The 24,288-nt window shown below is 40.7% G+C and overlaps 1 protein-coding gene across 1 annotated transcript in view; it reads right to left on the bottom strand.

Annotated features, from left to right (window-relative positions):
• Positions 1-1,003: 1,003 nt before the first annotated feature.
• LOC124791256 (very long-chain specific acyl-CoA dehydrogenase, mitochondrial) overlaps positions 1,004-24,288 on the bottom strand; it is a 60,138-nt gene continuing 36,853 nt past the window's right edge. The window contains exons 7-11 of the mRNA XM_047257846.1: positions 21,878-22,141; positions 13,489-13,657; positions 8,242-8,429; positions 6,342-6,554; positions 1,004-1,523 (exon numbers count right to left, since the gene is read on the bottom strand). Coding sequence (XP_047113802.1) covers positions 1,386-1,523; positions 6,342-6,554; positions 8,242-8,429; positions 13,489-13,657; positions 21,878-22,141 — 972 coding nt within the window. The 3' untranslated portion in view covers positions 1,004-1,385. The remainder of the gene's footprint in view (positions 1,524-6,341; positions 6,555-8,241; positions 8,430-13,488; positions 13,658-21,877; positions 22,142-24,288) is intronic.

The raw sequence follows: 24,288 nt of genomic DNA on the forward strand, positions 1-24,288 counted from the left end.
GGGTTTTGTTGTGGAAAGTACTAGACTAAATTCAGAATTTGTACTAAGATTTGAAAGCTCACTAATTGTCAATACTGTAATGACCTTGAGATGCATACTTTCATGACGACGGCCACTGTAGTTAGCTGTGCAATACGACAGTTTTTGCAACCGTAGCATTTCTTATGTACCACTTGATTATATGGAGAGTTATTACTTTCACTCCTTCCATTACTTATCTTCTATTATCAAATTTTCTTTAAATCTTGTAGTGTCAAAGGGATATAAATTAATCTCAGAAAATGAGTTACACTTCGTTTTATGTCCTTGTTGCAATTGTTAAGGTATTAGTTTCACAAAGATCACCTGCTTCTTCATCTGAAAAGATTATGATTATTAATTCTTGAAAACTTGTGTTACATGGAGATTTTCTGTTATAAGGCAAAGTCAAGTCAGAGGAAAGAAGAGTACTGCATCAATTGTAACCTGCACTCTGTTGTGGAATAGAAGTGTTATCAGTGGTGTAAGAGATCTTAAACCATCATGATATCACAGTACTTACTTAAGCTCAGTCTCTACAACTTGGTTATGGACCTCAAGTCAATGCATAAAAGGTAGACAGGAAACCATGGGTCATTTTGCTCCATACCAGTTTCTTGAATTAGTCAATGATACAAAAAATAGACTTTATTTAGACATAAAAACTGTATATACAAATCATACTTATTACCTAGCAGTGAAGTTCACACATTTTTTGCAATATCAAAATAATTATTTTAAGTAAATCTGTATGACAGATGGTATCAAAGTGTTAAATACATTGTATATTTGTTCTATTTCACAATTTAACATGAGAAACACACATTGAATACACACAGCCTGCTTTTTTTTCATTTTTAAAAGCTGCTCCATTTCTTTGATTTTAATTTAGTAAAAAAAATTGCTTTAGATGCATGATGCAAGCTTAAGGGAAAAAATGTATTTGTCATGGACTTTCTATTGTCAAGTGCTGATTGGCACCAGCTTATAGAGTGGTGAGGTTTTTTTTTTTTTTTAGGGAGAATTGTCAGTTTTGCAGCAAAGGTTTTAGAGTACAGAGAGCTTACTTTGTAAGGCAATGGTATGCATCCTTATGATGAATACTGACATCCAGCTTAACCACAAGTTTCAGTCGAGTTCCAAACACACATTTTATGTGAGAACAACAACATCCTTCAGTGTGGTACAGATAACAAAAATCAGCATCCATAATGTAATAAAATTAAAGAAATCAGATCTTCATACAGAAATAAAATATGTAAAAGTGCAATACTGTTGAAACATTTTCTGAAAAGTTTCCGTTAGGAGTTCCACGGAGAACTAGTGCTTCGAAATATATATCTCATAGCAATTTTCAGTAACTCATGTTACAAGTTTAGAGGGTTTAGTTGAACCAGGCCACCATTTGTGCATATATTTTTGGAAAGTTCACTCATCTTTTTAAATGTGTCAAGAACATCCTCACTTGCAGTTGCCTGAAGGTTCTGCTCGACACGTTTTGAGGCCTGTAGAGAAGAAAGACAAAAGCAGCAATTATTTTCCAGAACATGTAAATAACATGGAATTAATATTTCAAGATCTTAAATTACACACTGGTATACATTTCTCCTTCTTACACGAAGTACAACAAGATTGTCTCCACTAACAAATCTGATTTCTGAATAAGAAACCTATTATATAATCTTTCCTTATAGATGGCGTTACCGCTACCAACTTTGGGTGGTTAAACTGAAATGGTTATAATTTACTTATCGAAATACGTAGTACAGTTTATGCAAATTTGATGTTTTTTGCATGCCTCTTCATGGTGTTGCAGTGTAATTAAATGCTTCTGCACACTTTCCAAACTACAGTGATGAATTCACTGCACTTCCAGGTTTACCATTTTGTGAGTATTTTGGAATGCACTTCTACATATACAAAACTAACTTTTTCTAAAATGTTTAGGTTAGCTTACAGCCGAATATGTCCATCCTATTATGATTATTAAATTTTAGAAGCCATATAGGCACTCTGCTAAAGAAAAAAATATCAAGCCACTTTGTTTTGCACTGTCCTCACAAATAATTTTCCAAATCACTTTGAATATTGCCAAGGTATCTTTTAAATGGTTGTGCAAGAGATCTTTTCCCATGGGAAGCTCTTCTGTCACACTCTTAATGATCCACTTCAGTGGTGGCACTATGACATGTTGATGGCCACTAGATCACCAACGACCACAGCAGAATATCATACATAAGTTATGTGCTTGCTGCGCTGGCAGTGTAACAGCAACCACTATGCATAGGGCAGTCAATTGTGTTAATTTTATTATGATCAGTAGTAGTGCAAGATGACTTATGAGTGATGATTCAGAAAAAGCACTTCGAGATGAATCTATAGGATCCAAAACTTAATAATGCACTGTGAAAAATGAAGTTACTTGTTGCGGCAGGCAGCACTAGCTTATGTATGGAGTTGCTCCAATCTCAGTTGCTTCAGAAACAAAAAGCTCATTCTACAGGAAAAGTGTCAGTGAGGTTCTGGAAGGTATCGACAGGGATGTGGAGCCTTACTGACTCAAATGCCATGGCCAGCTGCACTAGGTTTCTTGGTTAAGGCTCGATGGTGCAAGTAGCCCTATTGAAATGGTCCTGCAGATTCTCGAGTGGGTTTAAATCTGGGGAGTTCGGTGGCCAGAAGAGTACAGTAAATTCATCCCGGTCCTTTTCAAACCACACATGTACACTGCGAGCTGTACAACATGTAGCATTGTCCTGCTGGCAGATGCCATTCGGGGGGGGAAAAAAAACTGCGCGCGCACACGCACGCACGCACGCACACGCACGCACGCACACACACACACCTGACCATAGCCTCTGACAGCTGAAGACAGACTGCCTTTGTGCGCGCGAGCGTGTTCAACAAAGGCCTTGTTGGCCGAAAGCTAACTTTGTGACAGCATTTTTGTTGTGCCTATTTGTGACTCGGTATCTTCACGAGTAGCAACTATCCTATTCATAAAGTTGTTACATTTCATCCTAGATTTTCCATTGTTTGATTTTACCCAGCTCATAAAAGCTTCTTCCTTTGGCCTGAAATGTTTCAACAATTGTTGCATGGCTGTATATTCCAACAACCATCTGTCTGATGGAGCATAAAACCTGATTAATCTAAAAAAGCCACCTCTCACCACTCAGTGGATGTCAAGTTGTGGTAGTGACGTGAAAATTCCGGCTTTCATTACTGATGAATAGCAGACAGCATGGGTGCATCAACCAGACAGCTGCTGCGGAGCTCCACACACAGCATCATTCACTGAGGAGATGCTGTTGGTAGCCCCTTCGTTCACTTGGGCATCAGTTGCTCATCTATTCACTTTACACATCACCCCTGTCTTTCATGGCCCATAGTGCACCACAGATGATTCAGTGTCAGTTTTGGATAACACCATTTTGCCATGCACAGTATAATTTAGCCATGGCAGCACATGTGTAGTTTACAAACTTAGCTATTTCGAAAATCCTTCCATCCTTGGTCCAAAAGCCAGTGATCATGTCCTTTTAGATGTCCGCATTACAAAAATGTCTGCACTGTTTTCCTTATCTTCCTGACACTTTATACACCTTCCACTGCTGGTGCTGCCATCTGTCAGTTGTGAGTGGTTATTGCACATTGACATCAAACACAGGTGGTGATCACTAAATGTGACTGGACCGTGTAGTTTCACATTTCACTGAAAGGACAGATGCACCCACTATGTAGTGTGGAATAGACCTCTAGATGTCAGAGAGCCATACCTGCCAGTATAAAAGGAGTAAGGAGCTTTTTGTTGTAAGTAGAGAAGCAGTAACAAATACATCATGGACATTTCACCCCTTACAGAGCTTGGTGGCTCATTAGTAAAATGCCAGAATGCATATCCAAAGATCTTGGGCTCGATATCCAGTCAATCCCCAATTCTTATCTGTCACTTATCACTTCTTCCACCTGTGACAATGTCTGTTGATGTGAAAAATTCTGAACTGCATGACGGTTTGGATTCCATGTTAAACTGTAGTTTCCCCTTTAAGTGGCTGGGTAATTCAGTTCAAATGTTGGAAGAAGGCATCTGTGTACCACCTCCAACAGGACCAAGCCTAATACAGTACTGTGGTGTTCAAAACAATCTTCGGATAGGTGACTGCTTTGCTTTTAAGGCTGTCCAAGTCGACTGTTGATGAAAGTTAAGACATGGAGGAACAACCACAGCTAAACCCAGATCAGACAAACCTCGTGTACAGGGGCCACCAAGCATTGCAAAGGGTGGTTGTAAAAAATTGCATGAAATCATCACAAGAAGTCAGTCTTGAGTTTCAAAGTGCTACCAGCAGTCCAGATAGAACAGTGAATGTGCATAGGGATTTACAGGGGTGCAATGTTGAGCAGCTCCTCGTATGCCAAACATTTCTGTAGTCAATGCTAAGTGATGCTTGAAGTGGTGTAAAGTGCAATGCCACTGGAAATGAGTTATTTGGTATGATGAATCCTACTATACGAAGTACCAATCCAGTGGAAAGCTTTGGGCTCGGCCTATGGCTAAATAACATTACCTGCCATTATGTGAAGTGTCAACAGTGAAGCATGGAGGAGCTGGTGGTATGATATGGTGTTTTTCTCCTTATTGTACTTAAGGAAACGCTAAATGTAGAAGGATATGACCAGATTTTACAGCATTGTATACACTGCTTACAGTATATGAACAGTTCGGAGACAATGACTGACTGTATGAACATAACAGTGCACCCTTTTATAAAGCAGCATCTGTGAGGCAATGGTATGTGGACAATAACATTTCTGAAATGGACTAGGCTGGCCAAAGTCCTGACCTAAACCTTGTGGAACAACTTTGGGATGAGTCAGAACATAAGACTTTGCTTCACACCCCAACGTCCAACTACCTACCCTGGTTTCAGCTCTTGAGGAAGAACACGTTGCCATTTCTCCACAGACATTGAGACACCTCATGAAAAGTGCCCCCAGCAGAGCAAATTAATGTCCACTAATAGGTGTCGTATTATGAATATAACATCACACTATTACAGTAGAGACAGTCCAGTTCAGAGAGAAGTGTGCACTCTTTTCGTCAGTCATCACCACTTTGAGCACTTTTTTTCCATGTAAACATAATACGAAATATTCTCCTATTATGATTCAACCTCCTTTATTACGTGATCTAAGTCAACAGTCTGCGTATGCTTCCCTTGCAACATGAAATTATAATTACTTGAATAAAACTTCACACTGCAGCCTCCCCTTCCCATTGTTTGTTGACATAGGACTTCTTTAAGAAAATCAAATATTATTACAAAGTTCAGACCTCCATCTAGTCATTCCGTTTTTATTTTATTGTATTATGCTTTTCCTAAGTTGCTTCAGATAATACCTACGTTTTCCAAAATCATTCCTTGAACAAAGCTGCCAATTACATCCTTCATCCTCCTGCAAATCACCTTGTCATTCACAACAGACATGTTGGCATCAAATAAAACTATAATCTTGTAAGCTGTCCTCCCATTATTTTAAGCTTTCTGACCATGGTTTTTAATGGTTGGCAATTGGACTATGCCAAAACTCTACAATAAAATGTGTTAATGCTCCTCTGGGATAAAAGATGACATACTTAATTTATTCACTTTCAAACAATGGAAAAGTGTACACACTCATTCACTTTGTTAATACGGACTAATTTTAAAATTCAAGCCCTCCAAAAAACGCCGGCCGGAGTGGCCGAGCGGTTAAAGGCGCTACAGTCTGGAACCGCACGACCGCTATGGTCGCAGGTTCGAATCCTGCCTTGGGCATGGATGTGTGTGATGTCCTTAGGTTAGTTAGGTTTAAGTAGTTCTAAGTTCTAGGGGACTTATGACCACAGCCGTTGAGTCCCATAGTGCTCAGAGCCATTTGAACCATTCTGAACCAAAAAACCCGCAGGTACTTCAACATTCCTATTCCAATGGAATATTTCCTTCAGTGCACTATTAAACACTTTTTGATCCAGCTTTGTATATTTGTGATTCACAGCTTTCACTACATGCTCATTTGAGGCCCAACTACGTTATCATGTGCTTGCTACTAACTTGTATGGTCATCATGACACTGCATTGTCTGCCGGAGAAATGGTGAGAAACTGCAGAAAATTATAGAAGCTAAGGTTCGCCAGTTAGTGCCTTTTACTCAGTAGTTCACTGGCAAGGATATCACTTACAGTATCCCTATAATCTACATACTTCTTCCTGTTAAACCTGAAATTGGAATATGTGTATCTTCATTTAAACACCTTATTAAATAACTATTCAACATACCTCTCGACACCAAATTTCAACAATCATTTGTTCATACGCTGCAGATTTCAGGTTACTATTCAAAGACTTTGTTGCTCTAGACAGAACTACCACCATCGTGTAAATATCAATTGCAGCATTTGCCAGTCTATTCAAAATAAATTGTTCTTCAACAATTCCTCGTCCATATTTGATTAGTGCAGATTCCACAGAACTCCCGTATGCAGCAATGGCCTGAAAATAAAATTAAATGAGCCCTGTCTTCTACTGTCAATTAAAAACAAAAGTCATTGCATTACATAAACTGATAAAATATAGTCTTGAAGTAGTGACTCCTCATGCGTGATGTAATGCACATTTGTAGAACAGCAAAAATTGTTAAATGTAGAATTAATGTTGACATTGTATAGTTTGGGTGTGTGTTACTGTACTGATAGAAGACCTTTTCATTCAAGTGCACTAACAGTTTGTTCGTTTTATAATAGTATACATATGTTTAAAACATGTCTTCTACATATAACATACTCCAAAATATGCTTATAGCAGCAGCTATTCCAAAATTTGAATATCTTGAGAAAAGTGGGGAAAATGTATTAGACAGCTATGGCATAGTTTAACATGCATCTGTATCTTAAATGACTACGGAAAACCTTACAACTTTTTACCCTGCGATTTGCAACTGAGTATGAAGCATAAATAAGCAACAGTAAAGTTTCTGCATCTTGTAATCTCATTTCTGTAAGGCTTGGTCAAGATGTTGGAGCAGTGGCATTCATAAACCACAGACAACTTCTGAAATCTTGCTAAGGCAACTGGGGCTGTATGTCACTGTTGGTTTATCAGGCCTTAAATGGTTGCCATCAATGATGGTGTTTTATTTTCGTAAGTCAGCTAAATCTTGTGTGTATGCCACATAAGGAAGAACAGTCATCAGGCCACATTATCTGCATCTTTAAGTATCTGTACAAATACAGGTTATGGTCCACTTTTTAAGCTCCTGTAACCATCCTAGGTACTTATAGTGGTTAGCTAGGATCTGATCAGTCTATGTTGGACCAAGCAAAGGCATTACCGTCAGTAGTTCTGTTTGTGCTATTGAGGTACTCAACAGCGTGGGAGGTTCTGAACAATCTTGTTTTCTATTAGGTCTTTTTTAATTATTAATATGGATCAACAGGTGAGTTTTTCGTGATATACGAGATGCTAGACACTTGGCAGCACTCGCTGTATTTTACTGACATGAGCTATGACAATTTTCTTTAAGCAGAGATAAAAATTTTTAGTGTTCCTTTCCATTTAGTTTGCTTCTGGAAATTGGCCATCTGTCAGACAATAAATTATCCAAGGTTGCCAATGGGGAAAGAAAAAAGTACTCATCACTGTTCTTGGTGACACCAACCACAGTTCGAAAAATCATTTTGCTTGCAGCCCATTGTATATTTTCAAATGCTCCCACTCATTTTTAACATAGTGAACTCTTTCAGTCAACAAGACTAAATAAAGATTGAAGCTGTTCTAGCCAGAGTGATTATCTCAGTGCTGTTTTTACAGTTAAAGTTATTATTCCGAAGCATCTGTTCTCTCTCTAGTAATTGGCCTCTGTCGTTTCAGCACAATACTATGGCTGCAAGTATGAAAATGGAGGCAACTGGAAATGAGGAATTTGGTACAACATGATAGTTTCCATAGTGACAGGTGACACAGTAGCCAAACTTCTTGGGTAAAAGCAGCTTTGTAACAATGCATACCCCTTTTCTAGTTTTCACTTTTGTAAAGATGGTCTGGGATGCACAATTTAGAATATGCCCAATACTGTGGCAGTACATTTTTGCTGCGGCACACAGAAGAAAAATGTCCACACTCTTAGCTCATTCTCTTGACTGTGTTGAGAAATATGAACACATTGCTGATTGTTTCATACCTTAGAGGCGAGTGTGGCAGAAGAAGAAAGATTGGGATGCACAACATGAGACAATGATGGAGGGCTGGCCAAGCCAACAGATCGAATAGCTCGTTTGGTTGCCTCACCAAATATAAGTCCAAGGTTTGCTGCAGGGTTCTTAAAAGCCTTCTGCAATTCTCGCAGATGAGCTCCAGCATACTGAATACCTGTAAAACAAAATAGTTATATTGATGTGGCTTCTGCATTAACCATGAAAATCTTATTTGCAAGTAATTACTTCAGACTAATATACTACAAGGCAAATGAGTGACAGGTATCTCCAAAGCCAATTCCCAGAAACTGGAACTTTATGAACTTAATATTCACATTTACCAATCAAAATATATTCACAAAGTGTCATTTAGCCTGAAAAACAACACAAACTTTATTGATTGACATTGATATTGAGGAACTCACCATTTCAATGGCTCAAACTTTTGATCAGGATGAAAGAAAGCCATTTGATAGCAAGCTTATGAAATAATTATTTCTCGAATGCATGGTTTTGCTAAAATATGTACTGATAAAATTCTCTCAAGCTACCAGCTGGCTGCTGCTGCCATCCTTACATAGATAGCCGCGCTGCCTTCTGTGACGTCACTGATGCATCCTCCATTGCCATATAAGGTAATGTTTTCGTTGTGTGCCTGCTGCAACCTTCCAATGACCCCAAGACCCAAGTTGCAGGCTTGTCATCTTTATTGGCATGTTGTCACAAACTTTTATTCTATCACTTGTTTTATTACAATGTCTCTTCTAATGCAATACGATGTCTGTTTTCTAGAGCATGCTTTGCTACCACTGATTTCTCATGGTACTGAAGGCAAAAGCACCTCTTGTTCTGCACAGCACTGTTTGATAGTATGCAGTCTGAGTGACTGCAAACTGTTCGTACCTGCTTGTTATTTTATGTACTCCTGGTGTTCTGAAACCATTTTTTAGTCTGGCGGTGGTTGTAGCTGTTTTCCTTGAAAATCACCAATTGAGACAGCTACCATTTGATCCACCAAGGGCCTCAGAAAAGAACATTTCTGGAGTGGATGATGATAGATTTTAGTGTGCAGGTATCAGTCTGTGTGGGTGAGTTTCTGGTAAACATCGTGACTGAAACACCCGTCTGCTTCATGGCGGACGAGGAAGTCAAGGAATGGCAAGGCACCATCTGCCTCTACCTCATGAACTTGTTATCACAGATATTGTTGATGTGCGGCAAGAATACTCCCATCTTTTCACATCCATGAGACCACACAACGAACGTGTCGTCAATGTAACGACAAAAGCAACTAGGCTGTACAGGAACTGTGTCCAGGTTCTTGTCCTCAAAAGTACTCCATAAATGTGTTGTCTATAGTTGGAGCTAATGGGCTCCCCATCATGACACAGTCTGTCTGATTAAAATATTCTCCACCATACAAAAAAAAGTGACATCACAGTGTGCTTAAATAAATCCACAACAGCACCATGAAGAGATGATGATTCCATGTTTTGCCTTTGTGAGCCACCATATCAATACTGCTGCAGCCAAGAGAATATTTTGTCATGCTAGCTTCATCTAGAGAGGGTGCGTCACACCAGAAAGCAGTTGAATACAAATGCCTACGAGCTAATAGCTGTTCATCTGCAGCTGACAGAGTTACTCTCAGTTTTGTATTGGGAATGGATTGATGCAGCCACAGTAGCACAATAAATGTCATCACAGAACAGCCAAGGAGAGGTAGAATGGGAAATTCAACTGGCTTTCACAACAACAGTATGCGGCAGAGTAGAAAACAACACAACACGCAGTTATCAACATGACTATGAGAAACATCGATGCACGTGCGATTTCGGCTCTTACGAAGGGTCTTAATTTTGCACCATCATCACATAGTATCCCTTTCACTGACATAATAAGTGGTGTAGCACAAGCAGTTCACAAGAAGCCCAATGAATCTGCTAAAGAAATTCATTGAGAAACAAGCTACATTCTCTTAAAATCCAAGCTGCCAACCCCCAACATGAAAAGAGCTGAATGTAATGATCTTTAAGAAGTCTGAAACGATCCTCTCTTCATAGTCCTGCCAGCTGACAAAGGCAGTGCAGTGGTCATTATGGAATGAGCTGACTGAAGCGAAGGTTTAGTTGATGCTGGAGGAGGACATACATCAAAAAATTATCAAAGGAACAAATGCCCAGAATAATGAGGAAGACATCAGAGCTTCTCAAGAGAATGTCATAAAATCTCCTTCCTATGGCACCTCTACCATCTACATTGAGTGGCCTTCTAACAGTTTACAAGAAGGACACAACTCTATTCCCTTCATGATCACCATTGGATTGCCACTTTATAGACTCGTGAAACAACTGGCCAGCCTCTTTACTCTGCATGTTGGTCACTGTGCGCACCACATCAACAATGTGATCAACTTCCTCAGTCAAATTAAATGCCTGTGTCTTGGACAAGGAGATATTATGGTCAGCTTTGATGTTGTGTCATTCATGTGTGTTCCCATCAATTATTATTTAGATCTGCTCTCCCAGTTGTTTGATGACCTCGTTGTGAATTTATTTAAGCACACACTGCTATAATTATTTTTGTACGATGTAGAATATTTTTAACAGATGGACGGCATCATGATGGGGAGTCCATTAGCTCCTTTTATAGTCAACTTGTTTATGAAGTTCTTTGAAGACATTGCCCTGGACATGGCTTCTGCAAAGTGTAGCTGCTTTTATCATTACACTGACATCACGTTTGTTGTCTGGTCTTATGGATGTGAAAAACTGAGAGAATTCTTGGACTGCATCAACAATATCCATGACAACATAAAATTCGCAATGGAGGTAGAGACAGATGGTGCCTTGCCATTACATGATATCCTTGTCTGCCATAAAGCAAATGGATGCCTCAGCCACAGCATTTACTGGAAACCCACACACACAGACCGATATCTGCACGCTAACAGCCATCACCTTCTGTTGCAGAAACATTCTGTTCAGAGGACCTTGGTAAATTAAGTGAAAGATGTCTCAGATGGTGAAAACCAAGGAACTGAGCCATTAGGGAAAGTTTTCAAGGAAAACAGCTACAGCAACTATTAGATTTCTTTCCAAAAATCTGAAGCAGAAGGACCCTGAGGAGGATTCTAAAAAGCATATGTCTTTGCCATTCTGTGGCTCAGTAACAGGAAAGATTAACTGACTCCTATGGGGGCATCAAATCAATTTCTTCTTCAGACTGCAACTGAAATTCGACAGGTCATTTGGTCTGTGAAAAACGATGCAGGCCTCAGAATGCCAGGAATATATAAAATACGGTGTGGGTATGGACAGTTTTATGTCGGTCAGACTGTGCATACTATTGGACAGTGCTGTGTAGAACACAAGAGATGCTTTTGTTTTCGGTACCATTAGAAATCAGCAGTAGCAGAATATACTCTAGAAAATGGAACTCATATTGCATTTGAAGAGACATCAGTTATTACACAGACTAATGGTTTCTAATACAGTGTAATAAAAGAAGCAATTGAGATACAATTTTTGACAACACCCTCAATAAAGACAGCAACCTGCAACTAAGTACAGCTTGGGACGTGGCCATTGAAAGGTTGAAGCAAGTGTGGCAGGCGAGCACTGAAAACGTTACCTTATATGGTGCTGGAGCAAGCACAAGTGACGTAGCAGCAACCAAAAGAGTCACCACATGACAATGGCAGAGGATTTTAAACCACTTGACATGACTGGAAGCTCGAAAGAATTTTAACACAATTATCTCTCATTTTGTACCAGAAGATGAGGAGATGGTGTGTGTGTGTGTGTGTGTGTGTGTGTGTGTGTGTGTGTGTGTGTGTGTGTTTGTCAAATAGCTTGGTGGACCACTCACAACATAGCAGCTCAAGAGAGAGAGAGTTATTAAAAGGATGGAAAGAAATTATGAAGGTTCCTTGTGACAGAATGAAGGAAACAAGGAGAAATTTGGAAAGAAAATGAAAGTTCTGGGAGAAGACATAAAAACTCTGAGGTTTGTTGATTGCTATGTAATTCTGTCAAAGACAGCAAATGACTTGGAAGAGCAGCTGAAAGGAATGGATAGTGTTTTGCAAAAGAGATTGTAAGATGAACAACAACTAAAGTAAAAGAAGTGTTATGGAATGTTGAATTAAATCTGGTGATGTGAGAGAATCAGATTAGGACAGAACGAAGATTAGAGATGGAGGGCTAGTTCTGATTAGTGAAGGATGGATTTAAATAATTTTGGGACATAATAGAAAACCTAAATCAGGTTGCAAATTGGAACTGTCGTCATCCTGAATGAGTCAAGTATGCTCCCCGTTGTGCTACCACCTTGATAGATTAGGTTGGGGACACTAAAAGTAGTAGAAAAGTTTTGCTATTTGGGCATTGAAATACAATGGCCAATGTAAAGAGAATATAAAATACCGACTGGCAACAGCAAGAAGAGAATATTAATTTAAATATTAGGAATTTTTTTTCAGTAGGTATTTGTCAAGAATGTAGTGTTACACAACAGTGAAATGTGGATGAGGAACAGTTCAGACTGAACAGAATAGGTTTTGAAATGTAGTTCTACAGTGGAAGATTAGCAGAGTTTTCAGACAACTAATGAGAAGGTTCTGAATTTTACTGGGAAAGAAGAGATACATATTTTTCCTGCCATACCGTAAGTCTGATAATTTGCTTGTAGTAGAAGTTCATTCCAGAAGACATTAACAAACCATTATGGTCTGCAGCAGTCAGAAATGGAAAGATGGTAGTCTGAGGGCACAAAAAGTACGGACTGTAGGAAGGATGCAGAAGACATTCGCACCCTACTGACTCAATTTCAATTCAAAAGGAGGCTGTGTGTTATTGCGCTTCAGAAGTGTCTAAATGTAGCAGACAGCATTTATGGCCTGTCCAGGTTCAAGAAAAATCAACCAGTATATAACCCTCTGCATCCTGCAAGACTCTGCCTGTAACTTTCCAAGCAGGCCACATTGTTCTTGTTTTCTTTTTCAATGGTAAATCCAAATGTTGCCATTCCATACTCTGGTGTTTCATTTCAACCTCATAATGATAGATCCAGTTTACATCACCTGTCACAATATTCGCCAATTGCCCTCATTTTGAAATCTCTCTAGAATTCTTTGAGCCATAATTTTCAAGCCAGTTTTAACAGTAAGAGAGAATGAAGGGCTGTAAGAAAGATTGTTTCATAATATGTTGTTGAATTATAATTTTACTTACCAGTCAATGCCACAAACAACCTTAATATGTCATTTGTGCCCTCAAAAATGCGAAATATCCTGAGATCTCTCAAAACCCTTTCCAGTCCACAGTCCTTCATAAAACCCATACCACCAAGTATTTGGATTGATTCATCTGTCACAGTCCATGCAGCCTCAGAAGCAAATACCTGCAAAAGCAACAAGACAAAACTCTGCAACATTACATGTAAGAAACTGGAAACTGTTGAAATTAAGCTATGGAAAATCCAGGGTGGAATTATGACTATATTAGGAAAAGGATAAAACACACACACACACACACACACACACACACGGGGGCCAGAGATGGTGGTCACGCACCTGTGCGTGCGTGTGTGTGTGTGTGTGTGTGTGTGTGTTTCTATGCCCTAATAAGGCAAAAGATCACATTTAATAGCAGTCTTTTTGTTGTGCCTGTCTGACTTATCTCCTCTATATGGTGAACAGCAATCTATCCTTTTCACAATATTGCCATTATCTATCCTTTTCGTAAAACTGCTCAAACATTTATTTCTAGTATTGTACAAATGTAAGGTTGTATTAATTTCAGTTATGTGATGAGTCTTCTCAAGTTTCAGTTCATGATTTATAAAACTGGCCTTTTCCCAAAATCCATTAAGGCAACTAAGTGAGAAATAAACATATCAAATCCCCTCATACGTCTTTATATACATAAACTGCACCAAAGGAACTGGTAATTAAATTACGAGGTCAAGTGAACGCTGTTAAGAAATTTTACATCCATATCGCTGAACATTTTGTGCAGTACTGGATGAGTGCACTCAAGTGAAAACCAAAATTCTTAATTAGATTTCTCTGCATTGTTTCCAGTTTTCTTTTGCATCTCTTGGGACACCAATGAACTTTACATTTGGGGGTTTCATTAAATGCGATTACTGATCTTTTTTGCAGTTGAAAACTAATTTTCACATTCTGAAACCTATAATTTAACTTTGTGCAGTGAACCAAACTGCTCTGGCTACTTGACCGTTACTGGAATATTTAACTTGTGTTCCAGATGGAGTGAAACCTTTGCCTTTTGCAGGAAAATGCTCCACTTACTAAGTTATCCTGGCACAACTCATGACTCACGAACTGCCCACCAGTTTTGCTTCTGCAAGTACCTCTTCAACCTTCCAAAGGAAATATCAAATCAACACCCTTTCCTCTGCAGAGTGAAAATTTATTTTGCTTAGCCACTTGTTTGCTTGTCTCTGGTATGGAAAAGCAGGCCTATGCATCCTTGCTCATCATCAGCAAAATAATGTTAAGGTTGTGTGTGTGTGTGTGTGTGTGTGTGCGCGCGAGCGCGCTCGCGCAGGGGGGACGCAAACAAATACTTCCTCCACAATGCACTGTTATTTCAGCATGAATCTTTGAAAACTGAGGCATCACTAGTATTCAGCATCTGTGAAAAAATATGAAAGAACAATGTACATACATGGTACATAGTTCAATATATATTTTCAAATCAGTAGAAGTGGTATGTTGATATCTAATATTAAAGAATACAGCGAAATTTTTATTTTTGGGTTTCCACACATGAACTGGTACAAAAGGAACTCTTATTTTTGTTCATCTGTCTGTCCATCTGTTAAGACCCCCTTTTCTCAGGAATGGGTAGAGATATCAAGTTGAAATTTATTTCAAATACTAAGGTCAGTAGTATGTTGGGGGTGTAACCAAGTTAATCATCTAAGTCAGTGCAATCAAAAGATATGGTCATTTATGTCACATACTTTGATACTCACTCATCGAAACCTATGCATGAACTATCCATATACACAGTTACATACTTAAGTTTGTACAGAATCCTCCGAGAGGGATCTAACTCGCCCATGTTGGGACTTCTTTTTCCAAATTCAAATGAATGGCATTTGGCTCAACCCATCACATGTCAAAATACAGTGACCTGATATGTCTTATTCCTAAACCACTATGTGCTGTTGGTATGAAGTCTAAATAACATGGTGACAGATCCAGTAAGTATAGTGTCTACTCAAATCTCCACAGATGAGATATGCAATATTTTCCCTCATACACTAACCCACAACCCCACTATCTTTTACCAACTTTATAGAATTGCACTCTTTCTAATCAATGACTCCAATATTATTTTCTGACAAAATGAAATGTGCTGTTGGCACACCTATCCATATTATCTGTGCCAGCATGCGTAGGGTTCAGAGTAGGGTTATGTTAGGGTTCAGAGTAGGGTTATGTATTCTGGAAAGAAGACAAAGCAAAAGCTTTGGATATCTAACAAATTAAAAAATCTCTTTATTTTCTTGATTAAAGTAGCTTCCTGATATTTAGCAATGCACACAGCAAACAGTGAGGAAACTAAAATTACTAGGAGACAGTATACATGGGCAGTACTTACCTCCAGGAGGTGAAATTTTAGTAATGCCAATAGACCCAGACATGTATTCTTACTTTTTGCAACTGACAGATTTTGTGTGTTTTTATTGTGCCTATTGGGAATACTGAGATTTCATCTCCTAGAGGTAAGTACTGGTCACACAATGTATCACTGTAATTTTACAGACTTCAACTGAAAACTGATGACAACGATAACAATGATGATGATGATGGTTTTATGATTATATATATATTTAAAAACAAAGATGATGTGACTTACCATACGAAAGTGCTGGCAGGTCGATAGAAAAACAGACAGACACCTACATACACACAAAATTCAAGCTTTCGCAACAAACTGTTGCCTCATCAGGAAAGAGGGAAGGAGAGGGAAAGACGAAAGGAAGTGGGTTTTAAGGGAGAGGGTAAGGAGTCATTCCAATCCCGGGAGCGGAAAGACTTACCTTAGGGGGAAAAAAAGGACGGGTATACACTCGCGCGCACACACACACATATCCATCCACACATATACAGACACAAGCAGACATATTTAAAGACCATATGTCTGCTTGTGTCGCGCGCGCGCGCGCGCGCGCGAGCGAGTGTATACCCATCCTTTTTTCCCCCCTAAGGTAAGTCTTTCCGCTCCCGGGATTGGAATGACTCCTTACCCTTGAATTTTGTGTGTATGTAGGTGTCTGTGTTTCTATCGACCTGCCAGTGCTTTTGTATGGTAAGTCACATCATCTTTGTTTTTAAATATATTTTTCCCGCGTGGAATGTTTCCCTCTATTATATATATAGGGAAACATTCCACGTGGGAAAAATATATCTAAAAACAAAGATGATGAGACTTACCAAACAAAAGCGCTGGCAGGTCGATACACACACAAACATACACACAAAATTCAAGCTTTCGCAACAAATGGTTGCTTCATCAGGAAAGAGGGAAGGAGAGGGAAAGACGAAAGGATGTGGGTTTTAAGGGAGATGGTAAGGAGTCATTCCAATCCCGGGAGCGGAAAGACTTACCTTAGGGGGAAAAAAAGGACGGGTATACACTCGGGTGACCAGGTGAATCTGATGGAACCAAAGGAGTTGAGGTTGGAGAGGAAATTCTGGAGTTGTTCTTCACTGTGAGATCAGATCATGAAGATGTCATCAATAAATCTGTACCAAACTTTGGGTTTGCAGGCCTGGGTAACCAAGAAGGCTTCCTCTAAGCGACCCATGAATAGGTTGGCGTACGAGGGGGCCATCCTGGTACCCATGGCTGTTCCCTTTAATTGTTGGTATGTCTGCCCCTCAAAAGTGAAGAAGTTGTGGGCCAGGATGAAGCGGGCTAAGGTAATGAGGAAAGAGGTTTTAGGTAGGGTGGCAGGTGATCGGCGTGAAAGGAAGTGCTCCATCGCAGTGAGGAACTGGACGTGCGGAATATTTGTGTATAAGGAAGTGGCATCAATGGTTACTAGGACAGTTTCCGGGGGTAACAGACTGGGTAAGGATTCCAGGCGTTCGAGAAAGTGGTTGGTGTCTTTGATGAAGGATGGGAGACTGCATGGTAATGGGTTGAAGGTGTTGATCTACGTAGGCAGAGATACATTTTGTGGGGGCTTGGTAGCCAGCTACAATGGGGCGGCTGGGATGATTGGGTTTGTGAATTTTAGGAAGAAGGTAGAAGGTAGGTGTGCGGGGTGTCGGTGGGGTCAGGCGGTTGATGGAGTCGGGTGAAAGGTTTTGTAGGGGGCCTAAGGTTCTGAGGATTCCTTGAAGCTCCGCCTGGACATCAGGAATGGGATTACCTTGGCAAACTTTGTATGTGGTGTTGTCTGAAAGCTGACGCAGTCCCTCAGCCACATACTCCCAACGATCAAGTACCACGGTCGTGGAACCCTTGTCCGCCGGAAGAATGGCGATGGATCGGTCAGCCTTTCCATCAGTCCCTATACCAGTTCCAAACTGAACAATCCACTGCCCTCACCCACCTAATCCTTCACCTACACATCAACTCAGCCAATGAACACACCCGTCAACTTAATGAAAGTCCTCGATCTTTCCTCTCCCACATCCACACCGGCTGTTCAGAGCATCCTCCTACAGGTCAACCGCAAATTAGAACAGCATGCCACCCTCCACCTTAAAAAACTATCCAATCTCCTGGTTTCCCACCTCCATAAAGGCAACTCACTCACCCTTCACAACCTTTCCAGCAAACCTCAACCTCCTCTCATTGCACACAAACCCAGTCTCTCCCATCTACTCAATCTCCCACTTCCAGCTCCACTCCCTCCAAAACCTCAAAATTCCAATCAACACAATCTGGAACCACAACACCCTAATTCAGTAGTTAATCTTTCCTCCAAACCTCTCTCCCAATCCGAAACCTCCGTCCTACCCAAAGGCCTCACCTTCAGCCCCACTCCCAGATTCAACCAAACAGCCCTCGTCAAAGATTTACTGTCCTACACTCATACACTCTGCTGGAAATATCACTTTGCCACGAAGAAAAATGATCCTAATTCTACTCCTAATGATCCAACTCCCCAAGACACTATCCAAATTGAACCCTGCCTGGAACAATTCCATCCTCCGTCACAGCGGGACCCACCTCCTCTTCCTCAAAATCACCCCCTCCAAACCTTCCAGGAATTTCTTACTTCCAGCCTTGCCTCTCAATCCTTCATAAAATACCTTAATCCTACTCCCAACATCACCACTGCTGAAGCCCAAGCTATCCATGATCTGAAGGCTGACTGTTCCATCGTCATTCTTCTGGCGGACAAGGGTTCCACGACAATGGTACTTGATCGTTGGGAGTATGTGGCTGAGGGACTGCGTCAGCTTTCACACAACACCACATACAAAGTTTGCCAAGGTAATCCCATCCCTGATGTCCAGGCAGAGCTTCAAGGAATCCTCAGAACCTTAGGCCCCCTACAAAACCTTTCACCTGACTCCATCAACCTCCTGACCCCACCGACACCCCGCACCCCTACCTTCTACCTTCTTCCTAAAATTCACAAACCCAATCATCCCGGCCGCCCCATTGTAGCTGGTTACCAAGCCCCCACAGAATGTATCTGCCTACGTAGATCAACACCTTCAACCCATTACCATGCAGTCTCCCATCCTTCATCAAAGACACCAACCACTTTCTCGAACACCTGGAATCCTTACCCGGTCTGTTACCCCCGGAAACCATCCTAGTAACCATTGATGCCACTTCCTTATACACAAATATTCCGCACGTCCAGGGCCTCGCTGCGATGGAGCACTTCCTTTCATGCCGATCACCTGCCACGCTAACTAAAACCTCTTTCCTCATTACCTTAGCCAGCTTCATCCTGACCCACAACTTCTTCACTTTTGAGGGGCAGACATACCAACAATTAAAGGGAACAGCCATGGGTACCAGGATGGCCCCCTCGTACGCCAACCTATTCATGGGTCGCTTAGAGGAAGCCTTCTTGGTTACCCAGGCCTGCAAACCCAAAGTTTGGTAAAGATTTATTGATGACATCTTCATGATCTGGTCTCACAGTGAAGAACAACTCCAGAATTTCCTCTCCAACCTCAACTCCTTTGATTCCATCAGATTCACCTGGTCCTACTCTAAATCCCATGCCACTTTCCTTGACGTTGACCTCCATCTGTCCAATGGCCAGCTTCACACGACCGTCCTCATCAAACCCACCAACAAGCAACAGTACCTCCATTATGACAGCTGCCAACCCATTCCACATCAAACGGTCCCTTCCCTACAGCCTAGGTCTTCGTGGCAAACGAATCTGCTCCAGTCCGGAATCCCTGAACCATTACACCAACAACCTGAAAACAGCTTTCGCATCTCGCAACTACCCTCCCAACCTGGTACAAAAGCAAATAACCAGAGCCACTTCCTCATCCCTTCAAACACAGAATCTCCCACAGAAGAACCCCAAAAGTGCCCCACTTGTGACAGGATACTTTCCGGGACTGGATCACATTTTGAATGTGGCTCTCCAGCAGGGATACGACTTCCTTAAATCCTGCCCTGAAATGAGATCCAGCCTTCATGAAATCCTCCCCACTCCACCAAGAGTGTCTTTCCGCCGTCCACCTAACCTTCGTAACCTCTTAGTTCATCCCTATGAAATCCCCAAACCACCTTCCCTACCCTCTGGCTCCTACCCTTGTAACTGCTCCCAGTGTAAAACCTGTCCCATGCACCCTCCCACCACCACCTACTCCAGTCCTGTAACCCGGAAGGTGTACACAATCAAAGGCAGAGCCACATGTGAAAGCACCCACATGATTTACCAACTGACCTGCCTACACTGTGAAGCTTTCTATGTGGGAATGACCAGCAACAAACTGTCCATTCGCATGAATGGACACAGGCAGACAGTGTTTGTTGGTAATGAGGATCACCCTGTGGCTAAACATGCCTTGGTGCACGGCCAGCACATCTCGGCACAGTGTTACACCGTCCGGGTTATCTGGATACTTCCCACTAACACCAACCTGTCAGAACTCCGGAGATGGGAACTTGCCCTTCAGTATATCCTCTCTTCTCGTTATCCGCCAGGCCTCAACCTCCGCTAATTTCAAGTTGCCGCCACTCATACCTCACCTGTCTTTCAACAACATCTTTGCCTCTTTACTTCCGCCTCGACTGACATCTCTGCCCAAACTCTTTGCCTTTACAAATGTCTGCTTGTGTCTGTGTATGTGCAGATGGATATGTGTGTGTGTGTGTGTGTGTGTGTGTGTGTGTGTGTGTGTGTGTGTGTGTGTGTACCCTGTCCTTTTTTTCCCCCTAAGGTGAGTCTTTCCGCTCCCGGGATTGGAATGACTCCTTACCATCTCCCTTAAAACCCACATCCTTTCGTCTTTCCCTCTCCTTCCCTCTTTCCTGCGAAGCAACCGTTGGTTGCGAAAGCTAGAATTTTGTGTGAATGTTTGTGTTTGTTTGTGTGTTTATCGACCTGCCAGCGCTTTTGTTTGGTGTGTGTGTTTATATTTTACATAAGACACTAATGTAGCAGTAGCACATAGCAGCTGCTGAGTGAAAATTAGGAAGGAGGAACTTCCCATAGTAGAAGGTTTCCCGTTAATTTTATAATACTAACTTACAGTATTAAATTTAGCTTGAATAAGCACAATTTATTTAGTGCATTTTAAAGATAGCTAATAATTATAGCTGTTTCACTTTGTTCACTTATATGTTGAGCCATTACACAGCCCTAATTCAAATCTTCTGTAAGATAGTTTCACTTTTGAAAGGATGAAATAAATCCTGGTGGGGAGACATATGAAATAAGCCTTTCCGTGAAGCAGTCAAAAGAATAACAATCTTAAAGTAAGGAAGCAATGTAATACAAGGTGCAGTTTGTAAATGAGATGGTGTACAAGTTGGGAGGAAAAGAATGTTTAGTTCTGAGTAGTGTGGCCTTCATTCCAGGGCATGGCTCCAGAAAATGGCAGTCCTTGTAAATAGGTTAGTTCCACACAGGGAAAGTATTCCACATCTAATAAAAGTTCCAATAATGGCCTGTGTGACACAGGAGACCTATTTGTGAAGCAAATTTGTCAAGTAATGCTAGACATGATGACAGTGACGATATGGGTTGCACATTCGTGTAACAAATGAATGGCATTACAGATAATTTTACCTCAACTGAACTTGTGAAACTTCACTACCAGAGGGAAGCAGTTACTGAGAATATGTTTGTAACATCCAACCACTACTACTCATTACATAATCACTATTCGCTTATATGAGATGTTCGCCTTCAGCAGCAAAAACTATAAATATGAGACTTTAAGCAACATTTTTGTGCAATATAATACTGGTATTTGAATGTCTCAGATCGCCTAGTTCAGTAAGAAACTGAAGGCCCAAAAAATTCTAGATCCCAAACACTAGTTAAGTGTTATTTTCAACATATCATTTCTAAGCCACTCTCAGGCAATAACACATCTTACAGAAACAGCACTGTCATGTATGTTTACTTTTATTCATTTACCTTTGAAATAGCAGCTTCAAGTTGGAAATCAACAGATCCACGGTCCATGTTTCCACTAATCATATATGCTAGAGACTCTGTAACATACTGAAGCATTGCCATTCGAGCAATCTTTTCTTGAATACTTCCAAAAGTGTCAATCTTTCGACCAAATTGTACCCTTGTTGTGGCATGCTCTACTGCTTTCTTTGATACTGCTCGCATTGTGCCAGCAAGTGCGGCAGCCATCCCAAAGCGACCATTGTTTAAAATATTCATTGCAACCTGTGAATCAAATAAAAAGTCTCATGTAAGTACAGAACATTTTATTAATATCACTGTCTTCTTACCTAAGATTAGTAGAATCTAACTTGACAAATGCAACCCAGCATCTGCATCTATTAATTTAATTTTCATTATGTTAGGATTTCTGAAAACCTCTTTCTACTTCTTAAAGATTCATATATAATGACAATTACCATTTCTTGGCCATGATGTGTACACGAACGACCACTTTCAAAAAAAATATATGTGCCACAATTAGCTGTTTTTATGGAAGTAGATACACCAAAAGAGCCACAATGGTGAGTGAAGGAATTGCAGATGCTGCTTTTGCTGTGCTACAAGGAAATCATTACATTATACTGTCCTCAAATACTCACCGACTTGTTACCTCTGTGTTAATAAACCCTAAATATTTAAAACTGCTGCTACCTAACTATAAACAACCCGTGGAAGTATAATGGTGACTAATTAAAAACTAGAGAATTGCCTCAGTGGAGTAAGGGACATGTTAGGAACATTGAAGTTAGGAATACTGAACAGCAGAATTTGAGGAAAATGTATTAACTATGAGAATGAAACAGTGAAACCCACATCCTTTTGTCTTTCCCTCTTCTTCCCTCTTTCCTGATGAAGCAACCGTGGGTTGCGAAAGCTTGAATTTTGTGTGTGTGTGTGTGTGTGTGTGTGTGTGTGTGTTTGTGTTTGTTATTGTTTCTATCAACGTACCAATGCTTTCGTTTGGTAAGTTACAGAATCTTTGTTTTTAGATATATTTTTCCCACGTGGAATGTTTCTTTTTTTCTTAGCCATTCTTGAACTGTAGACTGCTCTACATTCATTTGAAATAGCATATGGTGAGCAAAAACTGTATTTCAGTTAGGAAGAACTAATGTTAAGGTTTGATACATTTTCTGTCATGCCATTTTGGAAAACTGAGTATGTGCACTGCAGTAACAAAAACTGCTCAAATGTACTGTGAATAAACTGCTCAAGAAACATTTTACACCACCTGCATTTCTATAAATGTGTATACATTTATATTCATGTGCAGCAGGGACTGAAAGAATAAGCCTTCCAAAAGTATAAAGATATTGTGAAATAGAAACAAAACAGTAATCAAAATAAAGGCAGCCTGATCAAAAGTACACATTTTAAAATTCTGAATCTGCTGTTGCCTCACCTCATATATTATAGCATGCCTGGATCCTCTTAATGTTCAGTCCACAAGGTGGTTAAGACAGGGCAACTCCAGCCCATCCTACTCTTTGACAGGGGCCTCTCCTGAGGTCACCCAGTACCAAGCATGCTCCTTGCGGTCCATGTCAGCTGATATTGCAGGCCATTTCATTCAGTTGATTCTGGCTTTCTGGAGGGAAGTGCACTTGTGGATTATTGTCTTGAAAGATGAACTCATTGTCAAAGTGCTGAATTTAAGGCTGGGAGATTTTGTTCCAATATTTAACAGCCCTCTACTTATCCTCAACAGTGACAAGTGGTGTCTGGTATCTGCAACTGATACAATCCAAACTGTGATTGACCTACATTCCTGCTGAACCTATGGATCTGGATGCCTGTGATGTGCATTGTTGCCTACCTGGCTACCTCCACACTCTTCCACAATAATTATTCAGAATCAGACCAATCACGCAACTGTCAGTGAAGAGAAGCTGATTTTGAGTCAGGTTCCAGTCCTAGTGTTCCCTTGCCCACCATCTTTGTGCACCAGAGTGCAGTTCTGCTTTTTTCCCCTCCTGTTTTTCATTATGGGTGCCTAGAGGCTACATTGATCACAATTCTAGGCTGACTCAACCCTCCCAGTTTCTCCAAAAAATGTAGCACTTCTTTCTATTGCATTTTTCTAGTGGCACATACAAGCCGTAATTTGTAGGTAGCAGTCATCAGCTGGTGATGTTGACCACAGGCTACCACTGTGAGGCAAATCTTCAATGTTTTGTGTTTCATAATGGCATTTAAAGTTCAAATGACATCACTGTGGCCCATGGCAATTCAGAGGGTAACCTCCTATGGTGATCACTGTCAGGTAACGGGCAAGTTGTGACACCCCAGAATTCTAAGTTCGGAGTTGGCGTGGCCGAGTTGGGGCCTCTCGGCAGGCCGCGACTTGTCGGCGGCTGCACAACGGCCTG

This window comes from Schistocerca piceifrons, chromosome 1 (genome assembly GCF_021461385.2).
Source record: "Schistocerca piceifrons isolate TAMUIC-IGC-003096 chromosome 1, iqSchPice1.1, whole genome shotgun sequence".
NCBI lineage: Eukaryota > Metazoa > Arthropoda > Insecta > Orthoptera > Acrididae > Schistocerca > Schistocerca piceifrons.